This window comes from Salvelinus alpinus, chromosome 36 (assembly GCF_045679555.1).
Source record: "Salvelinus alpinus chromosome 36, SLU_Salpinus.1, whole genome shotgun sequence".
Classification (NCBI taxonomy): Eukaryota; Metazoa; Chordata; class Actinopteri; order Salmoniformes; family Salmonidae; genus Salvelinus; species Salvelinus alpinus.
The window spans coordinates 17,199,564-17,226,845 of NC_092121.1; the positions used below are offsets into that span (position 1 = coordinate 17,199,564).

At 42.7% G+C, this 27,282-nt stretch overlaps 1 protein-coding gene across 12 annotated transcripts; it reads right to left on the minus strand.

The window, feature by feature from the left end:
* Window positions 1-3,008: 3,008 nt before the first annotated feature.
* On the minus strand, window positions 3,009-27,282 carry LOC139564783 (matrix-remodeling-associated protein 7-like). 12 transcript variants are annotated; one of them, XM_071384584.1, is made up of 5 exons: window positions 26,736-27,237; window positions 15,785-16,019; window positions 14,012-14,096; window positions 12,289-12,363; window positions 3,158-3,266 (listed from the first exon to the last, which is right to left on the minus strand). In XM_071384584.1, the coding sequence occupies exons 1-4, from the start codon at window positions 27,087-27,089 to the stop codon at window positions 12,330-12,332; spliced, it is 708 nt and encodes a 235-aa protein (XP_071240685.1). In that variant the 5' UTR covers window positions 27,090-27,237; the 3' UTR covers window positions 3,158-3,266; window positions 12,289-12,329. The 12 variants fall into 12 exon arrangements, with proteins under 12 accessions (XP_071240681.1, XP_071240680.1, XP_071240685.1 ...); XM_071384587.1 differs by lacking the exon at window positions 3,158-3,266 and adding an exon at window positions 5,673-6,725 and having other exon boundaries at window positions 12,310-12,363; window positions 15,788-16,019; window positions 26,736-27,276; XM_071384586.1 differs by lacking the exon at window positions 3,158-3,266 and adding an exon at window positions 5,673-6,720 and having other exon boundaries at window positions 15,788-16,019; window positions 26,736-27,274.

The following is a 27,282-nucleotide window of genomic DNA, read 5'->3' on the forward strand; positions in this document are numbered from 1 at the left end:
ACTGAGAGACCAACAGCTGATGTCAAGGTGATTCCTGTCCAGACCAGAAGAATGCAGCACAGATCAGAATGGGAACTCTGCTGCATACCAGAATTTATTTCATGCAGAGATGGGAATGAGTGGTGTTCCCATAGAAATGTAATTTGAAGACGCACTCCAGCTATTTTTGAACGTTTCCTATTCTAAAACAATATTCCATGTATAAATCCAATAATGTACGCTTAATATTGGATCCGTAGCGGTGAAACTGCCACGGTCATTTGCGATATTGCAACAACAAAGATGTTACTTCAGACAATGAACACTTTTTTTCGGCAGACATCACTGCACGCGCAATAGCACAGCAGAGCGTGTTCTCTGATTTAGTTTGAAGGACCAATGCAGTCGTTTTTACTTTTTACTTTTACTTCACTACATTCCTAAAGAAAATAATGGACTTTTTACTCCATACATTTTCCCTGACACCCAAAAGTACTCATTACATTTTGACAAGTAAATGGTCCAATTCGCACACGTATCAAGAGAACATCCCTGGTCATCCCTACAGCCTCTGATCTGTAAGACTCACTAAACACAAATTCTTCATTTGTAAATTATGTCTGAGTGCTGGAGTGTGCCTCTGGCTATCCGTCAATAAAAAATGTTGTGTCTGGTTTATACTTTTACTTTTACTTTTGATACTTAAATACATTTGAGCAATTCCATTTACTTTTGATACTTAAGTATATTTAAAACCAAATACTTTTAGACTTTTACTCAAGTAGTATTTTACTGGGTGACTTTCACTTTTACTTTTGAGTCATTTTCTATGAGGGTATCTTTACTTTGACTCAAGTATGACTGTGTACCTTTTCCACCACTGCCAGTGGCGCTGTTTCTCCAAGTGCGGAGCTCGGCTTTAAGAGTAAAAAAATATGTTTTGAGCAAAATCATTTTTTCATGTTGCCCTCTGATGTCATCGGCCTCCCACCTTGATTGAGGAAAAATAGAGGAGCAATAGAGAACATTTGTGCCATGTCAGAGGACACGTGGACCACCTATAGAGATATGCCTTTTGTTAAGAAAATCAGGTGATAAATGAGCTGAAAAGGAGACTGGAGTTCTGTGGGTATTACACTAAAACCCCTACTTCTTCTCTGATCCAGTCTTGGTGTCCTTAATCTTCTCACCTGTGGTGCTATGTAGAATGATGCCAACACAGCTTACACATGTTATGGCAAGAGGATGAAGCCAATTTATACTACTAGGTAGTATAATTATAATTATGCCTTGAAATTTATTATGACATAAACACAAACATTGTATGACTTTGATAACGATCTGAGCAACTATATTTTGATAAGGTGTTTTTCAAACATGTACTGTGTAACTATGTACTCTAATTATTTCAAACATGTTAGAGGTACCACCCCACAGAGGAATGGTAAGAGTGTGACAAACAGCAAGTGGGAAGACTACTCATCTACTCATCTATTCAACCAGCTAGACCATATCATTGTAGCCTACCTCATTTGTCCTTGCCTGGTTTCACATGTACAACACATCATCAGAGAAACGTTGGACAAGGCATAAACAACTTGTATGTGTTCATGTGACACAATTAGGACAGTTGTTTAAAAAAAATTACATTTCAGTTTGCTTTTTCTTATAGAAGTTTAGCAAAATAATGTTGGCGTTAGACTTACTGAAGGAAAATGTGAAATCATGATTTATCAAATGAACTGTTCATAGAGTGTAGAAACAGAGAGTTGAAATAAAAGCATTATCCCTCAAACACACATAAAAAAATACATGATCACACGACCTGTTTTGAGTGTCATATTATTTAATAAAATAACTGGTAAAAAGATACACCAGAGTACTATCCACAGGAGGCTGCTGAGGGGAGGACGGCTCATAATAATGTCTGGAATGGAGTGAATGGAATGGTAACAAACACATGGAAACCTTGTATTTGACATGTTTGATACCATTCCATTTATTCCGTTCAAGCCATTAGTATGAGCCCATCCTTCCCAATTAAGGTGCCACCAGCCACCTGTGGTACTAACTATTAAAACCTCATCGCTTGAGACTCTAAACAAACTACTAAAATATCTCCATACAGTATGTACATCCATAAAAAATATTTGATTCAAAATATGGAGTGTTTAGAACATATGAAAAACATACACTGAGTGTACAAAACATTAGGAACACTTACCTAATACCCACCTTTCCCTCAGAACAGCCTAAATTCGTCAGGGCATGGCCTCTACAGGTGTCGAAAGCATTCCACAGGGATGCTGACCCATGTTGACTCCAATGCTTCCGACAGGATGTCCTTTGGGTGGTGGACCTTGATACACACAGGAAACTGTTGAGCGTGAAAACCCCAGCAGCTTTGCAGTTCTTGACACACTCAAACCGGTGTACCTGGCACCTACAACCCATAGCGCCTTCAAAGCACTTAAAGCTTTTGTTTGCCCATTCACCCAATCCATGTCTCAATTGTCTCCAGGCTTAAAAATCATTATTTAACCTGTCTCTTCCCCTTCATCCACACTGACTGAAGTGAATTTAACAAGTAACATCAATAAGGGATCATAGCTTTCATCTGGATTCATCTGGTCAGTCTGTGTCATGTTTTGTACACTCAGTGTATATTTCAATATTACCTATATTAACACTACAAAGTCATTCCAAAATAGTTCTTTACAACTGAAAATACATACAGTATATGTGACTTACCAACAATATTTCATAAAAAATTTAAGTAATATAAACAAAGTGTGTTATCGATGTACTTAATTAAATTGTTCATACTCTAAGAACATGTGATTTTTAAAGCCACTGTAACATTGCCATACTTTACGATAACCAATGTTAACAGAACAAGAACAGTATAAAGACTTGTGTCTTACATTCAAGTATTGTACAATTTGTTTTGGTCTTATGGGTAATGCCATTTAACCTATCCCTCTACTGTATGTCAGAATATTAAACCTATTGTCTAAGTCTGTTATGGATCATTCTGACCTGACATGAGAAGTCAAACATAAATACGGTATTATACATTGACAGTTGCTCTGCCTGACACCTGCACTTTAAAAAGGGGAACAGGTTATTCAGCCCTATACAAGGTTGACAAAAACAGAACCACCCCATTCTGCTACAGGGAGTAGAGTTTGAGCTGCTCCTCCATGTCTCCCTCAGTCACCTCCCCTAGTGCCTCCTGGTTCTGCATCAGCAGGAGAAAGATGGCCGCCAACTGATCGTTTTGCACCCTAGAACAGATACACACAGACATGATGGCATCGCTTCCAATGCCTGGGTCTATATAACACACTTACAAACTCACACTCATCAATACACACAGTAGATACATACAGTATAACAGAAACTCAGTGTACACAAACAACACGTGACATCCCAAAAAACACACACATGATTGTTATCTATGTGTGTGTGTAAGACATACACATACAGTGGCTTGCGAAAGTATACACCCCCCTTGGCATTTTTCCTATTTTGTTGCCTTACAACCTGGAATTAAAATTGATTATTGGGGGGTTTGTATTATTTGATTTACACAACATGCCTACCACTTTGAGGATGCAAAATATGTTTTATTGTGAAACAAACAAGAAATAAGACACAAAAAAAACAGAAAACTTGAGGATGCATAACTATTCACCCCCCCAAAGTCAATACTTTGTAGAGCCACCTTTTGCAGCAATTACAGCTGCAAGTCTCTTGGGGTATGTCTCTATAAGCTTGGCACATCTAGCCACTGGGATTTTGCTCATTCTTCAAGGCAAAACTGCTCCAGCACCTTCAAATTGGATGGGTTCCGCTGGTGTACAGCAATCTTTAAGTCATACCACAGATTCTCAATTGGATTGAGGTCTGGGCTTTGACTAGGCCATTCCAAGACATTTAAATGTTTCCCCTTTAACCACTCAAGTGTTGCTTTAGCAGTATGCTTAGGGCCATTTGTCCTCCTGGAAGGTGAACCTCCGTCCCAGTCTCAAATCTCTGGAAGACTGAAACAGGTTTCCCTCACGAATTTCCCTGTATTTAGTGACATCCATCATTCCTTCAATTCTGACCAGTGTCTCAGTCCCTGCCGATGAAAAACATCTCCACATGATGCTGCCACCACCATGCTTCACTGTGGGGATAGTGTTCTCTGGGTGATGAGAGGTGTTGGGTTTGCGCCAGACATAGCGTTTTCCTTGATGGCCAAAAACCTTCTTCCATATGTTTGGGGAGTCTCCCACATGCCTTTTGGCGAACACCAAACGTGTTTGCTTATTTTTTTTCTTTAAGCAATGGCTTTTTTTCTGGCCACTCTTCCGTAAAGCCCAGCTCTGTGGAGCGTACGGCTTAAAGTGGTCCTATGGACAGATACTCCAATCTCCGCTGTGGAGTGTTGCAGCTCCTTCAGGGTTATCTTTGGTCTCTTTGTTGCCTCTCTGATTAATGTCCTCCTTGCCTGGTCCATGAGTTTTGGTGGGCGGCCCTCTCTTGGCAGGTTTGTTGTGGTGCCATATTCTTAACATTTTTTAATAATGGATTTAATGGTGCTCCGTGGGATGTTCAAAGTTTCTGATATTTTTTTATAACCCAACCCTGATCTGTACTTCTCCACAACTTTGTCCCTGACCTATTTGGAGAGCTCCTTGGTCTTCATGGTGCCGCTTGCGTGGTGGTGCCCCTTGCTTTGTGGTGTTGCAGACTCTGGGGCCTTTCAGAACAGGTGTATATATACTGAGATCATGTGACAGATCATGTGACACTTAAATAAAGTTCACCTGTGTGCAATCTAAGTAATTATGTGACTTCTGAAGGTAATTGGTTGCACCAGATCTTATTTAGGGGCTTCATATATATACTCATATATATGGGTGAATACATATGCACGCACCACTTTTCAGTTTTTTTGAATTTTAGATTTTTTTTAAACAAGTTATTTTTTTTCATTTCACTTCACCAATTTGGACTATTTTGTGTATGTTCATTACATGAAATACAAATACATTTCAATTACAGGTTGCAATGCAACAAAATAGGAAAAACGCCAAGGGGGATGAATACTTTTGCAAGGCACTGTAGGTGTACATAGTTGGACACTGTGTGTCTTCGAATGTTATAATAAACACAGCTATAAAACATATCCTGGGGTAGACAGGTGCTTCAGTTTATTATTGTCATCATTCACATACTGGGCCTTTACAGGCTGCCCAATGAAAACACCTCAAAAGACCTTCTTCTAGAGGGCTTCAATCTCAAGTCCCACTGAAGTTAACACCTACCTGACAAAGGCACGTCAACTAAGGCACGTCTTAAACATACAAAGCTCTACTAGTTACCAGAAATCATATGTCGAGTGGTGCAATGAGAACGGCTATTATTGCGTATGTACATAGAGATATTTGAAGTTATGATATCATCATCAATCCATGTATGACCTTATCTGGCTTACATAGAAAGATTCAATACATGACATACTGATTAGCATTGTGTTGTATGTACTGCAAAATGTGCTACAAAGTAGGTGAGCAAAACTCAATGATGAGATGAATTTACTGCTTTTAATTAGATGTGCTGATATGGAAAAATGGGTGGATTCATGGGTGGATTCATGGGTGGATTCATGGGTGGAAATGAGTAAGAGGCTTAAACAAGCATTGGTTTTAGACAAACTGGCTTTTAATAGTCAAGAGTTTAAAAGGCCAAAAACGTCATGTTTAAACAAAACATTTCAATCTCTCTACAAAAATCACTACGGGTTGTCATACACATATTCCACTTTAGCCATTCTAACAACCGAGCTCCAGTCCCATATGAAAAGAAGCCCATTCATTGTCAGGGTGCATTGGTTACATACTTATAAAGTGACAAAAGCCCCAATGATCGTCAGAGTCAGGACAGGAGTGAGATATATGGTTTCCTCAGCATTCAGAATGCCATCATTAGGCTATTCGGATGTTACTGATTGGCATTTGTTACATTACTTAGTGTCTGGGACTGGCTCACAATGGACAGTGGCCACACAGACCAAGACTTGGGTAGAGGGGGCCTTTGCATTCAATTACTTGTCTTGGCTTTAAATCACAGTTTCACATTTTAAAACAATGAAAAACAACACAACCCTTCCCTACCCCTTCACCCATAATAGCTATTTAAACACTTCCTTACTGTATTGGTATTGCAATGCTCATCCATTTCTTCTAAACCAGTGGTTCACAACCTTACTTTTTTCGGGAACTTTTTTTGCAAACCCCACACGTCATACTCTGTAATAAGCATGGATGTATTATCTTCAAACGTTCCTTTGCGACTATCAGAGTCTCAGAATCCAGAATGAATCATTCCTGCTCTAATCAAAGGATAGACGCCACCAGTAAGACAGCAGATAGAAAGCGAAGGGGGCAAGGACTAAAGATTCACATAGGCACTTGTGTTTGGTGTAATGCAGCGTGCTATTCACAGGCAGAGTTGAGCAATAGCCTTTAATTCACATCCTTCAAAAAAGGATGAAGAAAAGAAGAGGGGAGAGGACAAAAAGCAACATATATTTTCCATATTAACAGCAAAGTTGCCGGACAATCAACAGAAGAGATCGCTCTTCTCAGCAGAAATTTCAAAGGTTCTTCTTTAGTGATCACTTTTCACAAAACCAAGAATAGAAAGGTGTGGGTGTAGAGTCATTCCTTTTCTTCATCGCCTACTCAGCTGCACTGGTAAAAAGAGAGTACTAATATATCAGTACAATGTGGTACAGTTTTATCTATTGACAAATATAGGTATTTCATTGATATTACTAGCCAGTTATTGTTATTAGCTTAAGAGACAGAAATGTTAAGTAGTTATAGTATTGGAATTGAACTGATATCAAGCTTGTGATTTGGAAAAGAGTGAGATCACTCACCATTGTCAGGGTTGTTATTTCAGCATGCATCAGGGTTTAGTAGGTTTCAAGAAACCTAAAGCAGACAGTGCTCTAACCAAAGGTTGATCAAAACACACCCGGAAAATAGCATACCACCATAGAGTACCCCCCACCACCACATATCCCCCTCCCCCACCACCTCCAACTGGTGTACGGTGAAGTTGCCCCTAGATGCTGATTTTGGGTCAGTTTTGCATGTTCCTTACTAATTAGGGTTGTGAGAGGGGAAGCTGATCCTAGATCTGCACCTGGGAGAAACTTCACCCCGGAGCACCACAGAGTTCCCAGGCTTTCTAATAGCTGCAGCAGGCATGTGAATGTGACAGCTGAACAATTATCTATTGAAACAACCATTCCTCCCCTAGCAGCCTGGTCTCAGACTAGACGTAACATAGTAAATGTATATCTGGGACACTCCACTTGGTATGATATGTTATGTTTCGTACGTCCTTTGCAGACTGTACAATTTCGGCCGTTTTATGCCACGACTTTGCCGTCCCAGACAAAATTTCCACGTTGTGGACAAATTCTTAGGTCGTAAACGATTGTCGGACATCTTGGCTCGTTCAGTGTGACAGGGTCTAGGTCTGCCGATTAAGTGCCGATTAAGTACCGCTACATGCAATCGTAGGCTCCGACAAAGTTCTAGCGGTGTCCACATATTTTGTCCTTTATCGCGTAGTGTGGCTGGTGTTATGATCCCAGTGACTGACCAACAAGAAGACGGCCGCCATTGAGTACGCACACAACAATAAAATGATTGTGAATAGTCAGATTAATATAGTAGTTTGAATTAAATGTTTAGCCTACGTGCTGTGCAAGAAGAACGATTTCCCTGTAAATAATCTTGTTTATATGACACATCTGAAATTAGGCTACCTGGTGGGATTTCGATAAATGCACAAAATCGCCAATCAAATTAATTGTTAGGACATATAAAGTTTGTATTTGAAAACTATTTCTAAGATGCCTACTTGAATTTATTCAGAACTCACGATTAAGCATTGAGATCAAATACACCGCTGCAGGCAAATTGCAGAATGTGACGACAGAACTGAAGCAAATCATACAATCTGGCCAGGTTGATATCAAGATTTTAATTTGGTAACGTCGCACAGTGTAGTGTGATAATCGTTAAAGACTGAATCTGACAGACAGTCTGCAAATGCTGTAGCCATTTCCTGCAGTCAAATGAATAGTGGCCTCATGGGTGGAATGTTATTCATATTTTTCATAATTAATAACCTGAAAATCTGGTGTTTCTTTGTCAAACGGTTTTGATATACTTCAGTCTTCTGTGATGTATTTAAAGTGCAATATTGGGATGCAAACTCAAAACCTATACATTTCAACTCTATATCTGACATGGTACAGGTGTCTTCTTTTTTAAGCCCATAACAATGTGTGTGAGGTGTATATTTTGGGGCGGCAGGTAGCCTAGTGGTTAGAGCGTTGTGCCAGTAACTGATCGAATCCCCGAGCTGACAAGGTAAAAATCTGTCGTTCTGCCCCTGAACAAGGCCGTTAACCCACTGTTCCCCAGTAGGCCGTCATTGTCAATAAGAATTTGTTCTTAACTGACTTGCCTTGTTAAATAAAGGTTAAATAAATTTTTTCAAACTTTGGTGTCAAAGTAGTTTTGTTTAAGGCTACCAATAAACAATCTGTGTGACCCTGATTTAGCCCACTCCAGTAAAAGGTTAGTTAAGGCAAAAACGAAAGTAGGGTTGTTGGCCGGAGTGGATGGGTCGGAGTATAACGCGAATGTCTAGCCACCCAAAGGTTGCGTTTTCAAATCTCAGCGACAACTCTTGCATTTTAGCTAATTAGCAACTTTGCAACTACTTACTACTTTTTAGCTACTTTGCAACTACTTAGCATGTTAGCTAACCCTTCTCCTAACCCTAACCTTAACCCTTTAACCTAATTCCTAAACCTAACCTTAACCCTAACCTTTAGGCTAGCTAACGTTAGCCACCTAGCTAACGTTAGCCACAACAAATAGCAATTTCGTAACATAACATATGAATTAAAATTCGTAACATATCATAGAAAATGGATTGTGGACATTTACAAATTAAATCCGGGACATTCTATTTACATAGACACACTCGGGACACTCTATTTACATTTACTATGTTACGTCTACCCCTGAGTCTATGTTGCCCCTAGATGTAACAATGTTGTAATTGGAGATAGGACAGGCATACAGTAATACACATTCTAGATAGACCTACAGACACTGGTAGGCTGAACATAAACAGTTTATGAGCAAAACATTTGTTGGTAACCTAGATACCTATATTCCAGTGAGTCAGCCTTATTGCACTAATAATGTTGATCTTTATTTGTAAAGTAGAGACAATAAACTTGGCTTGCAAATAGTGGCCTGATTTGCCTTTTCAGGCTACACTGATCAAATGCTGTCACCATCTAGCTATTAGCTAGCTGGCAGTGCATTAGGTATACACTATACAATCTTGAATAACTGTCTGACACTCTGACTTGGCAACATATCATGGCAAAACATATCATGGTAAAATAAGGCCTGTTCCTCAAACCTTTTCTCAACAGAGTGGAATAAAAATGCAATTATAATGAAAGCATTTCAGCTCACACAGACACAGTAAAAAAAAATCCCCAATTTAAGTGTCTCACTACCTCAATATCGCCTGCAGAGGGCACAATGGTATAGCAGCAAAGGTCTAAGGTTCAGGGCTCAGCTATAATTCAACTTCAAAACTGCTCTCTGCAAGGCCCCCTGAGTGTGTACAAGCGCAGCTGTTGGCACAAGATTAGTTCTAATTTTGCAGGTAGCTCCTAAAATCAGAGTGGTCCTGATAAAAGTCCCACCCAACCACTAAATTATGAAACTTTAATACTATCACGGCAGCCATTTTGTTTGTGCAGTAAGTGAGTAACTGATTCTCTCTCAGCCAATTGGTTAGCAGGTGTCACGCACCGCCAACCAATTCCAAATGGATTCCCCTCTGGCACCAGCATTAAGAGGTAAAGAATGTGCCTTAGTGAATGATTCCTCACAGATGTCATCTCAATAGAAGGTGGTGGGGGGTCTCCCCTGCAGCACTGATGATGACCCACATTGGTGCCCCAGTGCAGTATTTCCCATGATCGCAGGGCCCTTTGTTTTCAATGGCCGTGAGACAGCAGCATATGATAACTATTAACTGTATACTTATAGAACCTGAAGCTCCAGGATATTAGACTGTCTGAAGACACAGGGGGACGTAGATGGAGAGATGGGGGAGGGAAGTGACGTACAGTGCATTTGGAAAGTATTCAGACCCCTTAACTTTTTTCACATTTTGTTACGTTACAGCCTTATTCTAAAATTGATTAAATTGTAAATAAGGTATTTCTGTTTTTATTTAAAAATAAAATTAGCTAAAATGTCTAAAAACCTGTTTTCGATTTGTCATTATGGGGTACTGTGTGTAGACTGATGAAGAAAATAAATGATTTAATACATTTTAGAACGGCTGTAACGTAACAAAATGTGGAAAAGGGGAAGTGGTCTGAATACTTTCCGAATGCACTGTAGTTCTGGTGGTCGTTGGCGGGGATCAAACAGAAAGTGTAGAATAGAAAGGATAAAGCAAGCTCTGCCAGAATGTGCCCTATCAGACCCAGATGTGTGCTCTACCACATCAGTGGAAGCCTATCAGTGGCTAACAGGTCCCTTCAAAAACAAAAAAACAATAGCCTACAGCCCAATCGCCTGGTGGCAAGGTACACTGTTGGTGATGTCATACTAGTGTAATCAGTAAATGGGTGAATGCATCGATACACGCTGCTTTCACCAGAGCCATATATACAGTGCCTTCGGAAAGTATTGAGACCCCTTGACTTTTTCCAAATTTTGTTACGTTACAGCCTTATTCTAAAATGTATTAAATTGTTTTTTTCCCTCCTCAATCTACACACAGTACCCCACAACGACAAAGGAAAAACAGTTTTTTTTTATATTTGAAAATTTTGAAAAATGTTCAGGTCTCTCCAGAGATGTTCGATCATGTTTAAGTCCGGGCTCTGACTGGGCCACTCAAGGACATTCATAGATTTGTCCCGAAGCCACTCCTTCGTTGTCTTGGCTGTGTGCTTAGGGTCGTTGTCCTGTTGGAAGGTGAACCTTCGCCCCAGTCTGAGGTCCTGAGCGCTCTGGAGCAGATTTTCATCAAAGATTTCTCTGTACTTTGCTCTCTTCATCTTTGCCTCGATCCTGACTAGTCTCCTAGTCCCTGCTGCTGAAAAACATCCCCAAAGCATGATGCTGCCACCACCATGCTTCACTGTGGAGATGGAGCCAAGTTTCCTCCGGAAGTGACGCTTGGCATTCAGGCTAAAGAGTTCAATCTTGGTTTCATCAGACCAGAGAGTCTTTAGGTGCCTTTTGGCAAACTCCAAGCGGGCTGTCATGTGCCTTTTACTGAGAAGTGGCTTCCGTCTGGCCACTCTACCAAGGCCTGATTGGTGAAGTGCTGCAGAGATGGTTGTCCTTCTGGAAGTTTCTCCCATTTCCACAGAGGAACTCTAGAGCTCTGTCAGAGTGACCATCAGGTTCTTGGTCACCTCCCTGACCAAGGCCCTTCTCCCCCAATTGCTCAGTTTGGCTGGCCTGCCACCTCTAGGAAGAGTCTTGGTGGTTCCAAACTTCTTCCATTTAAGAGGCCTCTGTGTTCTTGGGGATCTTCAATGCTGCAGACATTTTTTGGTACCCTTTCCCAGATCTGTGTCTTGACACAATCCTGTCTCGGAGCTTTACGGACAATTCCTTCGACCTCATGGCTTGGTTTTTGCTCTGATATGCACTGTCAACTGTGGGACCTTATATAGACTGGTGTGTGCCTTTGCAAATCATGTCCAATCAATTGAATTTACCAGAGGTGGACTGCCATCAAGTTGTAGAAACATCTCAAGGATGATCAATGGAAACAGGATGCACCTGAGCTCAATTTCGAGTCTCATAGCAAAGGGTCTGAATACTTATGTTTTTTTTAATATATTGGCAACAAAATAAAAAAAACGTTTTCGCTTTGTCATTATGGGGTATTGTGTGTAGATTGTATTTTTATTTATTTTATCCATTTTAGAATAAGGCTTAATGTAATAAAATGTGGAAAAAGTCAAGGGGTCTGAATACTTTCCAAAGGCACTGTACATATGTACTGTATATGGCTCTGCCCTTCACCAGTGATGGAGTGCCAGTCACACAGTGTGTCACACCCTAGGTAGTGGGTGAGGGGAGCAAGGAGAGGGAGGTGAGGTGGTATTTTTTAGACTTGGGGGAGGATAAGAGGCTCTGGGGGGGTTAAAGTTTAATGATACCTTACCCATAATCCTTCCTAACTCACAGTGTGCTTGTCGATGTTGCTTATAGAGAGGTAAAGTCAGGTGTGAGCTCTATCCTGAAAAGATAAAGGCAGGGTGAAAGCTGTTATGTAGCAGCACAGAACTCTACACAATTACACAGCTTGGAAACAGACAACTTAACCACAGCTTTGTCCCCAACTTTGGCACGTATGGCAATGCAAATATGTTTCACATGATTACATCTTTTCCACATAAAACCTAATGCCAAAAGGAAAACATTGCACTAAGCTTTATGAAATCAAGTTTAGGCCAAAGTTGTGGTTGAGTTTAATTCAGGCCCAACGGTTGGTGTGGTGAGCAAGTACATGCTGTGCTCTTGTGTGTAAACACATAAGTGAACGGCACAGGGTACAAGGCATAGGGATTTAGTAACATATAGCTGGGTTTGGGGCTGGAATGGGACTATAGTTAATCGTATAAAGATGTATTAATACATCGTTTGTCATTTAAAACCATGAGTCACTGCTCAGGCTTCAAACAAGAGTGGAAGCATACTCCCCAAAAAAAGACAAAGAAAAACATTCCTGAAACTCAGGGCCCACATGCCTTTCCTCCCTTCCTGCTTCTTCCGCAGCTCGCAACTCCATGGGAACATAACAAACCAACAAAGCCAAGCTTGGCAGATATTTTAAGACCTTGATTAAATTCCTGTGTTAGAAGGCACAAGCCACCAATCACATGACGTTTAAGACATCCACTCCCCTCGCTATAGAAACTGGGGACCCCCCCCCCAAAAAAAAACAGGTAAGTGCTGCTATTAATACATTAATAAATACATTAATACATGTTATTGCCTTGTTGTCACACCTCTAAACAGAGTCCACATCCGCCCCCTGCACGCTCACTCACTAAGTCATCACAACCCCCAGCAAGCATTGGGTCCCAGGCTGACTGCACTGCTCCTCTAGCAGAGAACAGGACTGGCTAAACCAAAAGATAGGAGGCATCTTGAGGTGTTAAATCACTTAACGCCTCACTCCCTCTGCTTATACAAGTTCAAGCCCTAGGATGTGAGAGAGAGAGGAAGAGAGAGAGGCTGTTCGCTCCCTATGCCGGCCTCCCACCACAAGCTCACCACAGTCTGTAGGATGATGTTTAGCATCACAAACTAACAGTAACCTTTAGGCTTCAAAACAAGCAGTCTTTGTTGTTGTTTTTGTCTCCTTTCTTAAGTGCCCCTCAATTTTCTTCAGTGAAGTTCACTAATCTTATTTTACAATCTGGTGACCTATAAAGATACAGAACATCCCACCGCACACACTGGTTGAATCAACGTTGTTTCCACGTCATTTCAATGAAATTACATTGAACCAATGTGGAATAGACGTTGAATTGACGTCTGTGGCTAGTGGGATGTCTCAAGTCTACATTTCTTTTGAGGGAGTTAGTAGCTACAGGTACAAGGTCTGGAAAGTCCCTCACTGCTTTGGTGGGTTATTGGTTTAACTGTCCACTCTGTGACCAACCCCCTCCGATATGCAGGGTAAATGTTGTCATAGATGTGTCATAGATGTTGTCATAGCACCTAAATGCCAGGTCAACACACAAGGACAGGATAGGGGAGGGAAGAAGAGAGGGAGAAGGTGGTTGCATTGGCGTGCAGTAGGAGGATAGGTTAAACTAGAGTCATGCTACAGTGCCAGGAGAAGGGGGGCAGTAGGGAGAGAGGGGGGGGGCACTCACCTCTGCTCCTCCTCCATCTCCTCCTTGGTCATCAGCTTCTCCAACTTGCTAATCTTCATTCCTGGGGTAAAGTGCACCTCCTCAGCTGATGCCACGTCAGAGAAAACAGGAGGGACCATGGTCAACACACACTTACACATCATTCATACATACAGTACACACACGTGCATGTTCACACGAACGCACACATGCACACACACAGATAGAAATCCTCCAAACATTTAAGTCCTCTGGGACCTCTGTGGCTGTTAGTTACAGTCCTGTTGTTGCTACAGTATATCAGGATTACAGGAAGGACACACAGTAGTAGAGTACAGTCAAAACGGAGCCAATAGTGACCGTGTGGCTGTAATTAAATTCAGAGTCAGATGGCTGATTCACTTTTATGTGTGCCAACGTCACTGATTCAATTTACAGTACACAGAGTGACATTACAACCCTGTGCTATTGGTGGAACCAGACCCCAACAGTCCCGTGTCTTAGTGAGGCAGTTTGTCTCTCATTTAGAGGAATACACTTTACTGATACAGACAGCGGTGCAACTCAATATTAGGAAGGTGTTCCTAATGTTTGGTATAATCAATGTACATTCCTTGCTAATCAGTTTGTTCTAAAAACCAAACTCACCTACAGCGATCATCCATCCATGTCACTTAATGAAACTCATGTTTCACTGTCAATCAACAGTTAACTGTTGGTGAGGTGGAGACATGAGATCAAATTTGGCTTTAAAGTCCACATTTTTCCCCTTCACCATCTCAACATGCAAAAAGACAGCTTTTGTTTTGTTCTGGAAACGAGTTATCTCCCCTGCACACATGTACAGTGATGATTGCCCGCTAGCAGCAGCAGTGGCCAGTATGCTATTCAGTGAGGATATACTGTAAGGCAGGGTTCACCGACTGGTGGCCCTCTGGCTGAATTTGTCACACAGGTGATTTTATTTGGCCACCCAAGTTTTTTGAGCAAAAAAATTAAAACATGTATATTTTATTTTTTTATTGTTGGACTTACAAAACTGTAAAAACAACAGCAAATCAGTTCCAAGTTATTTTAATTTTGAAAATCTGTTCCAAAGTATTGCCACGCATAATAGAGAGATATACAGTTATGTGATCGTATACTATGTTATTATGTTTTAGTCAAATATGATACAGTATTTGTTTGGGCTTTTTGTGGTCAATTTGCAGTCTACAAATAATTTGTAACAAAAGGAGGCGTCCAACTGAAACCTAGTCGTGACAGTATAAAAGGCCATGTAGGCACAAAGCTCTTGTGTTTGTGTGGCTCTGTGTGGTTGTATTGTACAGTATTCCAGGGAGGCCTGACCTCTCACCTGGAAACACTTACTGTAATCTGGCACAATGAGACCTGCCTCAATGGAGACCTGGGGCCTCGAGGGATCATAAAAGACCTGACTGAAAGACAAAATGGTGGCTAGTTTGAATGCACGACTCAGTTCCACTGAAAGGAGGGCAAGTCTCAAGACTGTAAGGGGATGTGTCAGTGGAGGATATACCCCCACAGTGTATATACAAGCCAGTGTATCTGCTAGCCACCCCAGATCCAGTTTAAATTAGGATTTGCTGGGTATGCAGTGATGTGCATCCGGTTAATGCTGGCTAATGCATTAGGGCCCTTTGAGGTTGGTTTGATGCAGTTAGTCATTGCTAAAGTCAATCCATTCAGGGAGTCAAACTTGATCTGCTTTCGGACGACTGACTGTACCCACAGCTGACAATTAGCTGACACCAAAAAATGATTAAAACATACTACCGTTGCTCTCAAGGTCCTCTGGCTCTGGCACGAAGAAGGGCTCAGGGGTGGGTTCCCTCACTGGCTTGGGCTTGGGTTCCCTCGCTGGCTCAGGGGTGAGCTCTCTGACAGGGACCTCCTTCACCACAGATACAGGTTCAGGTTCGGCGATGAGCTCAAGGATGGGCTCCTCAACAATGACTGGGATGGGCTCAGGCACGGGTTCTGGCTCAACCACGGGTTCTGGCACGGGCTGCAGGGACAAAGTGTATAACAGATATAATCAACTGTACACCTGAAATGCTGTTTAAAACAATGGAATTGTGATTAATATTGAGCAAGAAATCTGACCACGAACATGACTTTGTTTTCCAATGGCCTTCAATGGTCAGTGTAGCGGCTAATGTAGGTTAATAGGGAATTGTGTTGTATTCCCAACCTAGCAGTCCTAGGTTCTAAATATAGCAGAGCTTTAGGCTAGACTTGTTTCTATAGTACCTAAGACAATTACATTAGTGGAACCAACTGCTCACGGTAATAACAATAAGAACGGATGAGTGTTTGTCATGCATAGCCTCCTGGGGAATATAAGACAGTGATTGTATATGAGAACTCATCAGCTCAACCAGTACTGACTTTGGGAAACTGCCAAGAATAGAACCACTGAACAGAACTCGTGCAAAAATATAGAGGGAGTGTCTGTCAAATTGTCACTAAAGACAGCAATAGGACACCCCCATAGTATCCAAATTGCCCCAGTCTATAAGGAGTGGGTCTATGGTGGGGAAATATAGCCATATATTTAAATGGTATCGCATCCCACATTCTATAAAAAGTAGAAAAGGCTTTTTTTCTGGTGCTGGAGGGACATAACCCAGAATATCATCCTTCACATGCTGAAATGTAAAACCTGCATATTTTGTGCAAACCTCTCCAAACTGCTGACTCAACTGCTGAGCTCTGTGGACGTGATAACCTCTTGACACATTGTAATGGTTCTTCTATGAGTGACAGCTGTCATTTGCAGCTCTCTCTCAGGTTCTTGTTTAGTGGCTGTGTCCTCTCTGTATGCCGCCTGCCAATGACACAGGCACAAATAAACCCCCCTTCAATCCATCTCCACCCCTCCCTCTCCAGAACTTTCCCTAGCCCTGACAGAACTGGATTCGCAGGAACTCACACACATACACATGCACACACAACGCACCAAAAATATATTTTAATGCTTTTGGTGTCTGATACTTGGGAGAACTAATCTCACAGTGAGGACACAGAGAGACACTGAGGTCACATATGGGGACACAGTGGGCTCAGGGCTTGACGCGCTGCCAGAGGCCTCCTGTCATCTCTGATCAGAGTAACAATGGCTAAAGCCTAGAACTACGAGTATAAGTAGGGTGCTCATTTACAGTAAAGTCCAGCTCTAAAGTAGTTCTACATTTGGAGAATTTAAAAGACCAAAGTGACAAAGTGAAGGAAAGAAGCTGAAGGCGATCAAATATTAATCAAAATATTAAATGTTTTGTTGACATTTCTGCCTGTGGCTGTTCATATTTGTGTCTGTATAAATTGGCCACATGACTTTAAAGTATATATTCAATTTAGCAGAGGAAGCTCATGGCCACCTGTGTCACAACCCTACCCCTCCTCTTGGAGCAGACTTTATGACGATGGACATGTCGACTAACCCACCACAGTGTCTCATAGCCTAACCCTGAGCAGCCCTCTTTAGACTACTCACAACCAGCCACTGGAATGGAATCCATTTAGCAGACCTACCCACCAACAGCCTCTTCCCCTCTGCCACTGAATTCCTCAGCTATTAAACACCAAAATACTCCATGCATAGGACCCAACTCACACATTCACAAAAGCAATCTTATTCAGGATCAGAATAGGGCTGAATGTAGGTCTATAGAATCCCTTTAGAGCAATAGTATTCAAACCTTTTCACCTTTTCAGGACCATTTTTGCCAGAATTTCTCACGACCCCACCCTCCCCAAATCTAATGACACAATCTTAAAATCGTTAAATGTAGATTTTATATCAACAAATAAACTTCCATTCATTGCATTTTGATCTCTTATCAAAATGAAAATAAACCAATAAATACATTTCCTCAAAAACCCCATTGCAGTTCCCCTGACCTTGAATACCACTGATTTAGAATGAGATGATGCATTGCTCACATTTTGTAAATCTAAGATTCAACATCATTACATTTACATTTAAGTCATTTAGCAGACGCTCTTATCCAGAGCGACTTACAAATTGGTGCATTCACCTTATGATATCCAGTGGAACAACCACTTTACAATAGTGCATCTAACTCTTTTAAGGGGGGGGGGGGGTTAGAAGGATTACTTTATCCTATCCTAGGTATTCCTTAAAGAGGTGGGGTTTCAGGTGTCTCCGGAAGGTGGTGATTGACTCCGCTGACCTGGCGTCGTGAGGGAGTTTGTTCCACCATTGGGGTGCCAGAGCAGCGAACAGTTTTGACTGGGCTGAGCGGGAACTGTACTTCCTCAGAGGTAGGGAGGCGAGCAGGCCAGAGGTGGATGAACGCAGTGCCCTTGTTTGGGTGTAGGGCCTGATCAGAGCCTGAAGGTACGGAGGTGCCGTTCCCCTCACAGCTCCGTAGGCAAGCACCATGGTCTTGTAACGGATGCGAGCTTCAACTGGAAGCCAGTGGAGAGAGCGGAGGAGCGGGGTGACGTGAGAGAACTTGGGAAAGTTGAACACCAGACGGGCTGCGGCGTTCTGGATGAGTTGTAGGGGTTTAATGGCACAGGCAGGGAGCCCAGCCAACAGCGAGTTGCAGTAATCCAGACGGGAGATGACAAGTGCCTGGATTAGGACCTGCGCCGCTTCCTGCGTGAGGCAGGGTCGTACTCTGCGAATGTTGTAGAGCATGAACCTACAGGAACGGGTCACCGCCTTGATGTTAGTTGAGAACGACAGGGTGTTGTCCAGGATCACGCCAAGGTTCTTAGCACTCTGGGAGGAGGACACAATGGAGTTGTCAACCGTGATGGCGAGATCATGGAACGGGCAGTCCTTCCCCGGGAGGAAGAGCAGCTCCGTCTTGCCGAGGTTCAGCTTGAGGTGGTGATCCGTCATCCACACTGATATGTCTGCCAGACATGCAGAGATGCGATTCACCACCTGGTTATCAGAGGGGGGAAAGGAGAAGATTAATTGTGTGTCGTCTGCATAGCAATGATAGGAGAGACCATGTGAGGATATGACAGAGCCAAGTGACTTGGTGTATAGCGAGAATAGGAGAGGGCCTAGAACAGAGCCCTGGGGGACACCAGTGGTGAGAGCACGTGGTGCGGAGACAGATTCTCGCCACGCCACCTGGTAGGAGCGACCTGTCAGGTAGGACGCAATCCAAGCGTGGGCCGCGCCGGAGATGCCCAGCTCGGAGAGGGTGGAGAGGAGGATCTGATGGTTAAATATCATCACCAATACTCCATTTTTCCATCTCCTAATTTGGTCAGAGAGCTCTCTCTAGTAGAAGTGTGTGAGGTCATTATTCCATTCTGCATCAGTCATCATCTCTCAGGCTCCTCAAGTAACTTTCATTTTTCTAACGGTGTCTGTACCACCCAGACACCAAACGTAGGCCAAGAGCTTTAGGATGGGTTGTAGAGGATTTAGGGCCCTGTTAACAACTGCCTGTCCAATTAACCCCCCACTCAGCTCATACAGTGACATTGACTTCTGACCTCATGCTGTAAATGTGGCATCCACTGACATGCACTCAGCCATTTTGGGTCAGTACACTCTTAGAAAAAACGGTTCCAAAAGGGTTCTTCGGCTGTCCCCATAGGAGAACCCTTTTTGGTTCCAGGTAGAACCTTTTTTTCTTAGCATTTATGGGCCATGACCTCACAGCATGAGCACATCAAATCAAATTGTATTTGTCACATGCTTCGTAAACAACAGGTGTAGACTAACAGTGAAATGCTTACTTAGAAATAGTGACACAAGGAATAAATAGTGACAAGGAATAAATACACAGTTAATAACAATAATGAGTAACAATAACATGGCTATATACAGGGAGTACCAGTACCGAGTCGATGTGCAGAGGTATGAGGTAATTGAGGCAGCTATGTTCATATAGATAGAGGGAAAGTGACTAGGCAACAGAGTAGATAGACAGTAGCAGCAGTGTATGTGGTAAGTGTGAAAGTGTGTGTATGGGTGTGTGTGTGTGTGTGGCGTCAGTATGCACGTGTTATGTTTGGGTGGGCGTATGTAGTGTGTATGTGTGTGTGGGGTGTCAGTGTAAGTGTGTGTGTGTGTGTGTGTGTGTGTGTGTGTGTGTGTGTGTGTGTGTGTGTGTGTGTGTGTGTGTGTGTGTGTGTGTGTGTGTGTGTGTGTGTGTGTGTGTGTGTGTGCATAGAGCCATTAGCAGTCTTGTTTAGCAGTCTTATGGCTTAGAGGTATAAGCTCTTCATGGTCCCTTTTCTTCCAGACTTGGTGAACTGGTACCGCTTGCTGTGTGGTAGCAGACAGAACAGTCTATGGCTTGGGTGACTGGAGTCTTTGACAATTTTATGGGCCTTTCTCTGACACCACCTGCTATAGAGGTCCTGGATGGCGGGGAGCTTGGCCCCAGTGATGTACTGGGCCATACTCACCACCGTGCAGTTATCGTACCAAGCGGTGATGCAGCCAGTCAAGATGCTCTCAATGGTGCAGCTGTATAACTTTTTGAGGATCTGAGGGCCCATGACAAATCTTTTCAGCCTCCTGAGGCTCATGCTCTGAGTACTCGTTCTGGTATTCCGTCTGGCCCATCGGCCTTGTAAATGTTATCCTGTTTAATGGTCTTACATCGTCTATGGAGAGCTGATGCTCTCATGCATGGTTCAGTGTTGCTTTCCTCGAAGCGAGAATAGAGAATAGAAGGCATTTAAGCTTGTCTGGTAGGCTTGCGTCGCTGGGCAGCTCACAGCTGAGTTTCCCTTTGTAATCCGTAATAGTTAGCAAGCTCTGCCACATACATTGAGCGTCAGAGTCGGCGTAGTAGTATTCATTCTTAGTCCTGTATTGATGCTTTGCCTGTTTGATGGCTCATCGGAGGTCGTAGCTGGATTTCCTATGTGTACAGATGAGTGTTCCGCTCCTTGCAAGCGGCAGCTCTACCCTTAGCTCAGTGCGGATGTTGCCTGTAATCCATGGCTTCTGGTTGGGGTATGTACATACGGTCACTGTGGGGACGAAGTCGTCGATGCACTTATTATGAAGCCAGTGACTCATGTTGTAAACTCCTCAATGCCATCGGATGAATCCTGGAATATATTCCAGTATGTGCTATCAAAACAGTCCTGTAGCTTAGCATCCGCTTCATCGGACCACCTTCGTATTGAGTGCGTCACTAGTACTTGCTATTTTAGTTTTTGTTTCTAAGCAGGAAGCAGGACGATAGAGTCATGATCTGATTTGCCAAAGGGAGGGTGAGGGAGGGCCTTGTATGTGTTTCTGATCAAGAGTTTTGCCGCCTCTAGTTGCACAGGTGACATGCAATTAATATATTTTTTTATGGATTTTAGTTTCCATACATTAAAATCACCGGCCACGAGAAACGCCGACCTCTGGATGTGCATTTTCTTGTTTGTTTATGGCCCTATACAGCTCGTTGAGTGTGGTCTTACTGCCAGCATCGGTTTGTGGTGGTAAATAGACAGCTGCATAGCTGTGTACACCTGATACCTGACATCTGCAACATTGACAGTGGTCCGTGCATAGAAGGAGGCAGAAGAGAATGATACCTCTCTGCAAGTGGATACTGAATAATGTGGCTACGGTTATAGCAACAATAAACAGAAGGGTGATAAACTGCATTGGTCTCACTGGAGAACCTCTTAAGAGCTGTCGGGGTAGGGTCCTTGGCCCGCCAAGTGAAATTCTAGCTGCCCCAGGGAACTTATAGTGCTACCGCGCCCCTTGAGTGGGTGGTGAGCAAGGTTGGTGTTGATACCATACCTCTGATGTAGCGGGATGAACTTTGTGTATTTACTGTCCACATCAAAACTGCATCAGCTGAGAATTCAGCTGAAGCCCCTTGGGTGTATTGTACCCTCTCCTTTACATTGTCCATGCCAGTTCTCTTCTCTTCCTCCATTGAGATGACCAGGGGGTACCAGGCTGTTTGTGTCATGTTGTTGCAGTCCATCAGACAATCCCCTGAAAAGAGGCTCAGGGCAATGGGCCAAGGCATCTGGGGTGGAATAGTGTCCTGTTGTCTCAGCAACCTCCCACCCTTGCTCTGTGTCTCTGCGTACACACAGACACATTGTTCCCCCAAAGCCACTGCCTTATCGGTGGCTGATATTACCAATGAATGAAACAACGACAGACATACCTCGACAATGTGTGGAGCTATACAGCGAGGAACATCCGGTGGGGTAGCATGAAGCCAATTAGTGTTCAGAACTCTCAAGTGCAGAGCTAGCCATAGGGTGTTGCTAATAGAGGTGATTGTTAACAGGCACAAACACACACACAGCTTTGTGTCCTGGCAGTCAATGGTCACAGTGTGCTGTGGCGGCCTGCAGGAATGAGATCCTACTCCATTGTGCGATCGATGACATCACCACTGGACCGGAGACCGTGGGTGAGGTTTCATTTCAGCATGTTATTGGCTCTGAATTGAGTCCAAATGTTGATTCTCACGAATAATGATTGACTTGGAATATGTTGGATTATTACAAAAATTCTACAATAGTTTTGCCCTTGTTCTGTTATCCGAAACATCTGACTTTTATTAAGTAAGAACATCCTCAATGATTGAGGCCACATGACGGCAATCAAAAGAGTGAATCACATGATACAGTTTATCTGTTGTTTTGGCAGAACAATACACAGAGCCAGAGCAGCAACACTTCTATTGGAAACAGCTCAACCCACCATGACTTCCTCCATACATACCAACACTGTATAGAAAGCATGTACTGTACTGTTTAGACATACAGTATACAGCACTGCAGTTGACGGTAGCTTTTAAGAGGAACTACCTGCCAAGAGGCCTGTGCAGGCCTGGCCAATGAACTTACAAAGAGCTGCTGTTTCTTAGCTTTTCACTGGGGGATTGGCTAACCTTTTAAGAATGGAAATGACTCCCTCATGCTTCCTCTCTCCCCCTCTCACTCCGGCACTGGGCAGACCTCCTCCATTCCTCTGTGTTGACTTGTCTAGCGCACAGCGCAGGGCCCAACACGGCCAGAAGAGACACCAGGGTTTCAGCTCTATGGTGAGTCAAGCTGGGGAGAGAGGGAGTCAGTGCCCACTACAGTGTCAGTGCCAACTGCCAACTTCTTGTCATGGGCCAATGCCCGTGTTACAGAGGGGAATTAGCGGTTGTAATGTGATGTGAAGCCATGGCATTGTCTTCTCATGGGAATGGGTGCCTGCCTGGATCTGGTTGTGAAGTCCAGCTGGAAAAGGGACAGGAACAGGGCCCAGAGCAGACTGTAGCTCCAGCGTGCATGCAGAGGTAGGTAGGCAGAGAAACGAGGGGAAATACCAAGAGAGGTAGGTCAGCGGAGAGCTTGACCAATGAGTAAGTAGCCCTGCAGATTCCATCACAGGCTACTGTTAGGAGTCTGACGAACACACAAGAGAGCAGAGAGCTGAGGACTGTTCTGAGAAACACTCCCTAGTCTCCTCTTGTAGTCTGTGTACTATACAAATTACTCCCACTGTGTACTGTCTTAAGATAACTCAGATTTACTTATGAACTACCCTCATGGGACAACTGACAAACATTGGATTTACCCAATGAGCACTCAAAGGGTACCATACATTGGCCCTTATATACTAAGAATGTTTTGCCTGTATAAAAACACGTGAACAGCCTTCGACAGGCAGCAAACTACTTCTGGATAACAGTGTCCTCCAAGTTGCATCTGACAAAAGAACAGCTGTCTCCAGCTGTTGCCTGTGTATCTCTGCCGTCTCAGCGTGAGCAGTGAGTTAGCTAGCAGGCCCAGACACATTCACATCTATAGTGTGTTTCAACACGATGGAAGAGGTTAGAATGGAAGGTGCAGAGAGGTGCAAACAATGTATTGAGTGTTTTACATATATAAATAAAGCAAAAAAGTCACACTTGTGAAAAGACACAATCAACATTTGTGTTGTTCCTCCCTGATACAGTAATTCATGGAAGATGTATCGCTAAAAGAGGCGAGCAAATACAACACTTGATTAACATGATGACATTCAAGCCTGAGGCATAGAACGCTAGCTGAACTCTGACTGTACAACAAGAGAGGATGTTTATGGGGGCAGGGTGTAGAGTGTCACAGCCATTGGAACATGTAAAACAAGAATGCTGTTTTACTGCTCATCAATCTCAGCCAGAAGCATACTACAGTATCTCTTCTACCTTAAGGCCAACCCTGACACATATACACATCTATAGAGTGCATATATCACCAGATAGTTAAGTGGGGAGCATTGAGAAGGGGGAAGTCTTAATCTCAGAATACAATGCAGACATTGACAAGGCCTGGATACTGGGAGTTAATAAGTCATGGCCCCTGATTGGTCACTATAGGCTGACGTGTCTGTGTACATGTATGTATGTTATACTGTGTGCTCCTCCACGACACCTGTGCGCACACACACACACACACACACACACACTCACACGATGTTCCAACGCTGCTACAGCTTGAGTATGGAATAATGGGCTTTAGTGGAGATTGTTTCCTTTCTGGTTTTGACGGGGCCACGATAACATGTGGCATATTCACAGACTACTATAGGTGTAGGGTACCGTTAAAAAGGTTTGCAGACCCGACCCATAACAAGCAAAAAAAGACTGCTGAATATTCAATACTCTCTTTCCTTGTTTGTTACCCTCTGTCTTGGCAATGTGTCATTGAACATTTGATGAAGAAAGTACTGTATGTAGACTCGCCAGTGAGCTCCCCCAGCCCCAGGGCTGCAGCAGCAAAACTTGGCTGGGTCCCATATAGCAGGCAACGGAGAGAAGTTATGTCTCTCATAACAGAGAAGGCTGTATGGGCTGGGTTTCTGTATAAGCACTTTGTGACATCTGCTGATATAAAAAGGGCTTTATAAATAAATGGGATTGATTAATTGTTTCACCTTGAGGGAGGAGAGAGAGAGAACACTCTTAATGTGCACTTTAAATGCAACTGTAAAAAATAAACATAATAGTAAAGCTCAGACAGTAATGCAGCGTTCACGTGCTAGCCCTAACTAGGAAAGTCAGAAATGTCCGACTTGCTAACTGGTTGTAGTTATCCACGCGCCACGTTCAACCAGTTAGGAAGTCCGAAATGTCTGAGTTCCGACTAGCATGTGGAGCATGTGATCGCGGCAAAATGCACGGCAGGTGGTAATGTACACACAAACCACCTCAACTTAGTTGGCATGGTGCCACTAACATAGTGATAAAGTTAGTCTAACAAAGTGGAGCATAAAGATCAATACTACAGAAGAAGCTGTAAAATAGAAACTAATGGTAAATAATGTATTGTGTCATTTTGGAGTCAAATTTATTGTAAATAAGAATATAATATGTTTCTGAACACTTCTACATTCATGTGGATCCTCCCATGATTCCGGATAATCATGAACTAATCATGAATAATAATGAGTGAGAAAGTTACAGAGGCATAAATATCATACCCCCCCAAAAAATGCTAACCTCCCCTGTTATTGGTAATGGTGAGAGGCTAGCATGTCTTGGGGCATTATTTTTGTGCCTCTGTTACTTTCTCATTCATCATTATTCATGAATCATTCAGTATTAATTCACCATTCATTTCTATTGGGCACAAAATAATCTGAAACACAACCAAAACAGACTGAAAATGCATCCAACAAGTTTGTAGAGTCACGAGCTTGATGTAGTTATTGTGTGCTAGGAATATGGAACCAAATACTCAACTTTTGACTACTTTAATGTCCAGATACTTTTGGTTCACTAAAATGGGGAGACTATGTACAAAACGTGCTGTAATTTCTAAACGGTTTACCCCATACAGATTAAAATACCCTCAAATGAAAGATGACAGTCTGCACTTTAACCTTTTAAGTGACATTGTATCACTTAAAATCCAAAGTGGTGGAGTACAGTGCCAAAACAACAAAACATGTGTCACTGTCCAAATACTCTTGACCTCACTGTCGTTAAATATAGAAAATACTGTATGTTTGAGACCAAACATAGAGGGTGTCTCCAATGTACTCTCTGTGACGTGTGTGTCAGGTTAAAGCAGCAGTGGGCACATTCTGTCTTTAGTCAGGGGCTTGTAAAGGGCTCATATAGGTTTGTGATGGAAAAGGTCAGTTGCACTATAGTATACATGGGGGTCAAAATGCTGAGTGCCCTTGGGAGACATTCAGTTTTGCTTATTGTGCGCTTTAGAGCATTGGTTCTGGAACGCACATAACACAGTCATTAGCTAAATGGACATTACAAATCAAGTATTGTATTAACGGCCTTGGAGACACAGATGGTTTTTCATTGTCATTTTCCCTTCTGTGACAATACAAGCTGGGCTCATTTTAAATCCATCTTGAAATGTAAGGATGTATTAACTGAATAAACACATTTCATGTTAGATTATCAAACGAGACAGCAGCTTTTGGTGGAATTCGTATTTGATGTGAAATAGCCTGCAAGAGAAACGCATTGATGTTACAAATGACGTGCTTAAGCAGCGCGTAAATGGCACAACTTTACACAAAATTTGATTTAAAACGATATTGATTTCGAATACTTTTAATTTAAAAGTAGAGCAATTGCAGTGTTTTCTGGCCAGGTACTATGCAACAAAGGCTGTGGTCAGTTCATTAAGTTCTGGAGAGTTGCCAAATAGTCACTTCATCACCTTCAAACCAATTAGTCAAATAATTACCTATGCCCGATGTTCTATTCATAACAGGTCAATGAAGCTAAACAGAATATCTTACCTGAACCTCGGGGATAATTTCAGGCTCTTTAACTGTCTCTTCTTCTACAACATTGATCTCTTCAACTACTGGGGCAACTGTTACTGGCTCGGTTAGAACTTCAGCTTCTACCACTTGTGGGGGTACCTTCACTTTTGGTACTTCCACCGGTGGTGGTATCTCCACTTTTGGTACTTCCACTACTCCTACTGCAGGTGTCAATGCTCTGGCAGGAGGAATGTCGTCTCTGTTGCCTACTTTAACCCGTTTCTTCTTCTCCTCTGGTTGTTTTTTGGGGATGAATTTGGCTGCCAAGACAACAGCAAGAATGGTAAAGAAGAGCGCAGGGAGAATGATAGACGCGTCAAGTTCCATGATGGTAGAATTATTTAAGGTTCACTTGACAATTGTTATGTTTTCTGCAGATGTAATAAATACTATTTTTATGTGTACATGCAAAAGTGTCCTTCTTGTTGCAGATGCCAGCTGGTGTGTAGGTCAGAGTGTAGTCCCGCGCGCACTGTAGATCATCTCACCGCGCTTCCACTAAACACGATCGTATACACCT